At 37.2% G+C, this 7661-nt stretch overlaps 1 protein-coding gene across 3 annotated transcripts in view; it reads right to left on the reverse strand.

Annotated features, from left to right (window-relative positions):
* The window catches only part of LOC104125703 (anoctamin-3), a 214281-nt gene that overhangs the window by 28551 nt on the left and 178069 nt on the right, over nucleotides 1-7661 (reverse strand). For all 3 annotated transcript variants that reach the window (XM_035893722.1, XM_035893721.1, XM_035893723.1), the window contains one exon: nucleotides 7240-7300. In XM_035893722.1, the coding sequence (XP_035749615.1) occupies nucleotides 7240-7300 (61 nt within the window). The remainder of the gene's footprint in view (nucleotides 1-7239; nucleotides 7301-7661) is intronic.

Genomic DNA, 7661 nt, shown 5'->3' on the forward strand with positions numbered 1-7661 from the left:
TTTAGTTACAGTGAAGGGATAATAAGCAATGTGACCAAATAATTTTGTTCACTAATATGACTATTGATACAAGGAAGGAAAGACCACGCCACTGAATTAAAACAGTAATATAAAGATGAAAGCATGTGTTTGAAAACCTCATAAAACTCAAAGGTTTTTTCTTCGCTGTTTTGCAGCTGTTACTGCTACTACCAAATCAAAATCAAATTACTCGGATTGCACAGCATTTCACAGTCATCTGAAGGCATATAATTCAAACTGTAAACATAATTTGAGCTGATAAATGAACTCCAAAGGGGTTTTCTTTGGCTTGCTTGTTTGGGGCCAGAGTCGTCATCCTTGGTTTGACTGATCCTCAAGCAGCAGCCTTCTCTTCGTTTTTGCTAAATAATTTTTCTGAGCATAGGTCTTTCCTGCCATATAACTGAGCTTAACTTGGGAAATAAGCACTGTGGAGAAGTGGAACATATGTTAATAAGCAGATTAAATGGTATTTTATAAATTCACATGTGTTTCAAGTAATGGTACCGCCTTCTAACCACTAAACACAGAAAACATATAAGAACAGATCAAAGAAGAAATAAGAATAAAGCCAAAATGAGATACAATGACATGATATTTAATTATCATCTACTCACTGATATAACATTACCCATAGCTGACTGCTTTCTACTGTTACTGTACATGTACTTTCCGTAACACTCTGACGGCGTTACATACAAAGAAGCTAACCTGGGGAAAATGCACAACGGCAAATGGCAAAAAAATAACCTAAGAACAAAACCAAACCAAAACCAACCCCCAAAACCCTCACCCATAGGAAAAAGCACAAGACAGTAGGAGGGGAAGGCTGAATATGAAAGAAATAGTTTCTTTTTTCAGTTGTACATCTTTCTTCCACAACACACGGACACCTAGTTAATTAACGACGCTGAAGGTGTAACTTATCTTTACTTATTATTGTGCTGTCACATGAAAGGTTATGTGCAGGAGTTAAAAACTACATGATCTTAACCTGTCTCATACTTAGAAAAACACACCCCTCCCCCCACCAAAACCCAACGGATATACTGAACAGCATACCTGCTACAATCAACAAACTTCAAGATAAGATTTTCTCATCCTTCTCAATCTAACACTGGAAAAATTAATGCATGATACACAGCTTCTGGTTTCCTACAGGAACAGAATTTTCCACACAAAAAGCATCCGTAATCCCTAGACTGATTTCGTTTTCAATTTACTCCTGGCAGCGTTCACATGACACTCATTGCTCGGGGTCAGAAGACATTATCCATCAACTTTCAGGGCTAACTGTAACAATTATATTTCTTCGCAATGGAACATAACTCTTCAGCATGCTCTTGGAGTTGCTGCCTGCCCGGAAAACATTGCTTCAGGCATGCCATCCAAGTACGTATCATTACCTCATGCTATAGCAAAGTGGGTTTGAATTATTCCCCTCAGAGTATGGGGCCTGTTTATAGAAACACGGAATCTTCTTGTACAAAAACCTTTTGTTGTTCATCAGTATTGTATTAGGTCGCTCTTAAGTCATTAGCACTCAGGAATGTAAAGTTTTCAGCATCAGCATGTGGTAAACTACTGAGACTTCTATAGTGTAACATAGTGGTTTTTTTACCGGCTTATTTTGGTCTTAACTGAGCAGCTTTGTTTTGCAAAATGGAATAATAGACAAAAGTGAATTTTTTGCAGGTTCTCTATACAACGAAACAAACTTTGAAGTCAACACCATGCAACCCTCCTGTGGAATGATTTTAATTTTTCTGCTTGTAAGGCTGCAATGGAACAAAAGCAATACGGAGGACATAAAAGTAAATGAAACAAATAATGAAAATAGCTCAATTAGAGATGACAATCAGTCTACAGTGCAACTAACTTCACACAGACTTGTTCTGCCTACGACTACTGCCACAAATTCCAGTACCGTCAGCCATGCTGCACCAACTGCCAACGCCCAAAAAAATGTAACGAAAAGAAAAGAGATGAGCAGTCAGTCAAACAGCACATCCCCAAGGCCCACTGATGGCACCACTTCATCTTCAAGTGTCCCTATGGGATCAAAAGGTGGAATAAATAACTCTGCCACAAACTTCAGCAGAATCCCCACATCTTTAGCAACACTTACAACAATGGGTGACTTTTCTGGAGTGACCAAAAGTGCTGCAGCTACTCCTGCTTCCACGGTGACACTAAGGAACTCCACAGTCACCTACAGCACCCCTTTGGCTGCAGTGCTCCCCAGTGGTAACTCTTCAATCAACCCCACTGCGTTGATCCCCACCGGTATCACTCTGCCATCACCCACGGTGAAGCAGGACAGTCTGACACCAAACTACCCCATTCAGCAGACGACAGAACAGAATCATCATTTTAGCAACACTTCTACAACATCACCTAATTCAAAAGATGCCAATAAAGGTAAGTATCTAACTAAAGTCCAACTGGATTAATAAAATCATAAAGCTGAAATCAAACCTTCTTTTCATTGAACAGGAGGCCTCATAAAATGGGTGAATTAATAGGTGACCTAGTATAGACTAAAACTAAAACTCACCCAAAATAATAAAATATTTTTAAAAATTATTTGCTGTTTACTTCTTTGTGTAACACTTCCAAGAGTGAGGGAACCTAATGACAGGTACTGCCCATTCACACTGGAATGGACCTATAAAGCAGATGTGTAGCAACAACATCTAAAATGTTTAACAAGTCAAGTTATATAAGTTCAGAAACTTCTGTGACCAAAGATGACTTCTTATAAATACTTCCAAAGGAATTATTAATTGTGCATTTAATTACCAAATTCAATATGCGTGGGAAAACAATGGAGCATAAAACTGTCACAGCACTTTTTCTATCCTGATGCTCTGAATCAGGTCTTCAGCAAAAGAAAAGGAAAGATTAGAAGACACAGTAATTTTTTTACCGTTAATTAGCTTTCAAGCTTTTAACACAGGACTGAATAGCTTATCCATCATATTCAGTAGAGTACAATTTGTACTAAGAACTGAAGGAGCATCTGACTTTCATGTTCCCCATCATAGTTATAGTAATTACAACGTACTTGATTTGAGATAACATGACTGAAAAGGAAAGGGGGTGGGAGAACAAGTTCAGTTCCAAGAAAAACAGTCTGCAAAGTGTTTCAGATCCTTGGTGAAAAGTCGCACTCCCCAAAGCCCTTGACTGCTATAAAGCAAGAGTGAAGTATCTGATCTTACACATTTATTATTCTCATTCAACTGTCTCTTCTTTCTTTCTCTCCTAGAGAAAATCAATAAAGGAGGAGTAATAGTTGGTGTCACTGTAGGAGCCATTTTGGGATCTATATTAATTGGTCTGATTGGATATTTTATATGTGGTAAGAAAAGGTCTGAGTCATTTTCCCACAGACGACTTTATGATGATACAAGGAACGACCCTGGTAAGGAACTGCACAAGTGTTTTGCATAAGAAAGTTTTTTATTGCTGCACAGAGATATTTAAATAGTCTGGCCTTATTGAATTATTAGGATTTATATCATCAACCTCAGTCAAACTAGTTTTCAAATTAGAGTGCTTTATTATTTTGAAATTTTGGCTTAACCAGTACTCCCCTTAACTCTACGTCTCCTCCTTACAAGTTATTTTTTAACTTCTGAAATATCAGGAAATACGGTATCTAGTATGAGTAAACCTGTTCAAAGAATTGCGGGCGAGCTCAAAATTATAGCTCAAAAATGCTCCCAAACTTTGACTAACTGAAAAAGGCTAGACTCCTTACTCATCCAACTTCAATTACAAAATGAGGGATGAAGCTATATCTTTTTTTTAGGACTAAAAATACTTTTAAGAGGTTTAAAAAGAAGATTGCTTTTGTCTTTTCCATTAATATGTGTAAACTTGTATTAAAGTGTAATCACACAGTCTCCAAACATTTGTATCATGTTCCTGGACTTCATTTTTAAATGTTTAAACAAAGACTGAGAGGCTAAGCACACTTTTTTTCTCATATAAAATCAAATAAAAATAAAACTCTGGCAATATGCCTCTTCTGGCTTAAATGCAAGAGCTTAAGCCTGCCAGGATGTCAGATTAGAAACTAGCTTTGAAAGTCAACCACCCATGTAGTCCTGAATGGGTGTTACTGGGAGAAAACACACTATCCTCAGAAGATCGCAAATCAGGGCCTTCATCTTCTGCTCCCCTGTACGTAAGAAAGAGGTTAACTGGATTTAGCTGTGACGGACTGCTGAACTAAATTGTGAGGTACCCGGCATAAGGGGATAAGAATCTTTTAAATAATATATTAAAAATAATTACAGTATCCTTTCAGTTCTCCACTTGGACAACTCACTTGGACCATATGATACGAGTTTCGGATGCACGTCAGATGACAGAGCAGCAGACAAGGCGGAGAAAGACAACGCAGGGTGCCCGTCCGATGGCATTCCTATGGCTGACATGACACCATCCCACCCTTCACCGTAATGTTTGCTTCAGATTATATTCCCACCTGTTATCGACATGGTTTCATTTTTCCCAAAATGACCTGGCAGCTGTTATCTCACAGCTATTACTGTGCAAACAGTGTTTTGGAAAGCAAGGGGAAAATCACAAGGTAGACTGATACGGAACAGGCAGGGCCCAGTAGCAGAGCATCACTCTCATACTTTGTAGTTAAATTATCAAATTACGGTTTTCCTGGAAGGATATTATACTTGTTTTCTTAGGAATAATATAGACAAATAGAACCCAGCTAAAATCCTGCCTCCTGTAACTTTGGTCAAAAATTCAGACATTATAACAGAGCAAAATTTAACCAAGGTTGCAATGATATGTTAGCATCAATACAAAAAAAATCTGAAGTTTAATTACCTTGAGGTGAAACTCTTCTCTCCAAATGTAATTCCTATTTGATAAATGACTTGGGGCATTATTTTCCCCACTCTATATTTGTACTTTCCTCAGTGAATATGACAGAAAGAGTTAGATTTACTTGGATTACTCAGAGGTTGAAGTTTTTTGAGGAGAATGGAACTACTGAGTAACACAGACTATGTTTAACCTTTGTCTGTGATGACTGAGTTAAAATCACTACCACAGGGAAAAAAAGACTGAAAGCTTCTATTCCTCTGTCAAACTGATCTGTTGTTTGCATTGCACGCTAGATCTGTAGAAATTATGTAAAAGGTTTTGATACAGGTTAGATAGAAGAAATAATCATCTTAACATGACAGAAAGGGAATTATCTCTGCCATGTACATAAATACCCTAAAAGGCATGCTCCTGTTTTGTCCAACTAAACAGTAAAATGATGGCAGTATAATGAAAATAATTGCATAGTTTATTTGTTTGCAATTATCAGAAATGTCTAAATAGAAAGAAATAACATGCAAAAGATACAGCTGTAAAGGCATAGAATAAACAAAACAAGTGCTGAGAAAATAACTAATCACATGGGATACATGCTTGCTACCATGACCCTGTGAAAGTGCTTTATTTAGTGCAGAGACTGTGGATCACATTGATGGAGTTATCTCATCAACTGTGAATGTTGCAGTAAGTACATATGTGAGTAAATTACATATATGCACACACCAGGGACAGAAACATTGGCAGTCACACTGCAGATGAGTAAAATGGGTATCTATTTCAAAGTTAGAAGATTAAAGAATTGAGTGCATTCGTGCAGTGTTGCCATTCCTACAGGGGGCAGTCATGAAAACAGCACGCTTCCCATCAAAACCAGAACCTGATTTCTAATCTTGTATCCATGGTGTTGGATAGCAGACTGAAAATCTGAGATACATTCACCTGTATTAGGTGAGAGCATCACTCTGCTGCTTGAAATTAATAAAAAAGTTATGTTCAGCTTTCATCTTCCTTAGCACACATTATGCCATCTTTCCTGATAACGGTAAAGCTGTATCACGTAAGCAAAACTCCTTCTTACACTTGAACCTTGGCCTCAGCTGCAAATTGAAAGAGCTCTGTTTGAGAACTCGAATATAGAGATGAGGAGATGGTAAGAAACTACCAGCTCTGTCCACACTGGTAACCATACAACCAAGTGCAATGTATTTTAGGAATTTATGAAATTAATTATTAGTAATTGCAAGGCTGTAACAGCAAGATTAGGAAACAATGAAGAAATATCACTGAGGCAAGCAAAGCGTGCCCTTCAGTTATATTTATACTACATTAATTTTTAACAATCTAATTATGATTTCTGTATGTATGTGCATGTGCTTATGTTGCCTATGTACCTCTGATGTTTTGCTGTTGTTTGTGTATTGGTTTTGTTTTTATCATGCCAGCGTCCAAATTTTGTGACATTTGTTCATCCTTCCCTTTAAGTTACAATCATTAATGCTTATTCACACATAATGCATAAATAAAGCTGCTGTGTGCCATTTGACTCTACTCAAAATTGTAAAACTCTGGCTTGAATTCAGACAGTTGTATGTATGTGAACTGGTGTTATTTTCTCAGGGTTTACATAGACAAACATTTACATTGGTAAAATTAATTATCTCTTGTCCTAATACCAGTCTTCCCTACTTTCTAGCAGCAAAATACTATTAGCTTCAGTGAAAGCTAATTCCATCAAGCATTTCATGCTGGAACCATTACCACTGTCTTGTATGGCATTATTACACCGACCTTCAAAGAGAGGGAAGACTGTTTTAGGTAACTCCTGTTCAACAGTGGCCTCTATAGATATCACCCTGCTTAGCTTCATGCCCCATGCCATGATGTGTGTGATGTCAGAGAGAACATAATGAGATATTCAGACTGAGGATTTGAATATAAATAAACTGCTGTAAGCACTTAACATCAAATCTTACCTATATTTCCCTCTAACTAGCTCCGACAAAAATATTCTCACTTATTCTATAAGAATTCTCTACAAGATGTGATTTTAATGTTAACTCCAGAGCAGTAAATTAACCTACATGTTTGCCTCTAAGAAGAATTATGCCTGCGTATTACTCAGGCTGAAAGACATTTAAGACGCTAAAGACAGTCATTACATTAATGATAAAATGTATGATTTTCACCCACTACTAGCACAGAGATTGAAGTTGATGAAAACAGGAAAAAAAAAAGTTTGTGTGACAAAATCATAATCCTCCTTTAAATTTTATCAAGAGCTCTAATCCCCCTTTACCCAGTAATCATATAAAAGGGTCAGGTGAACTAAAAGTCCAGAATAAATAAAAATGTACTTACCCCAAATTGCCATGAAAATAGCAAAGAAGACAGTCCCTCCGTTATCAAACAAATGCGTAACCTGAATAGAAAACAAGTACCTCAGGAACAAATAATATTGCCACCTTATCTTTTGCCCCAAATGCTGCAAATGGCTTTGATACATATTGTCCTAAATCATCCAGAAAATTCATGATGATTTCCCACTCTTTGAAAGAGGAAGAGAAGATCTTGAAATAGAATATTCTTGAAAAGTCTTTACTTTCATTGGTGTTGACTCTGTTGCTGACTTAAGGACCAATTTTTAAGCTTTTACCATGAAAAGAAACCCATCCTTATGACAATGGAAGGGTGCAGGTAACCAGATTCAGTTTTGCTGTACTGTGGTCTTTTTTTACATCTGATTTTAGTCTGGCCAGCAGGCATGCTCTGTACACGAGGCG

This window comes from Egretta garzetta, unplaced genomic scaffold (genome assembly GCF_000687185.1).
Source record: "Egretta garzetta isolate BGI_Z169 unplaced genomic scaffold, ASM68718v1 scaffold455, whole genome shotgun sequence".
Lineage (NCBI taxonomy): Eukaryota > Metazoa > Chordata > Aves > Pelecaniformes > Ardeidae > Egretta > Egretta garzetta.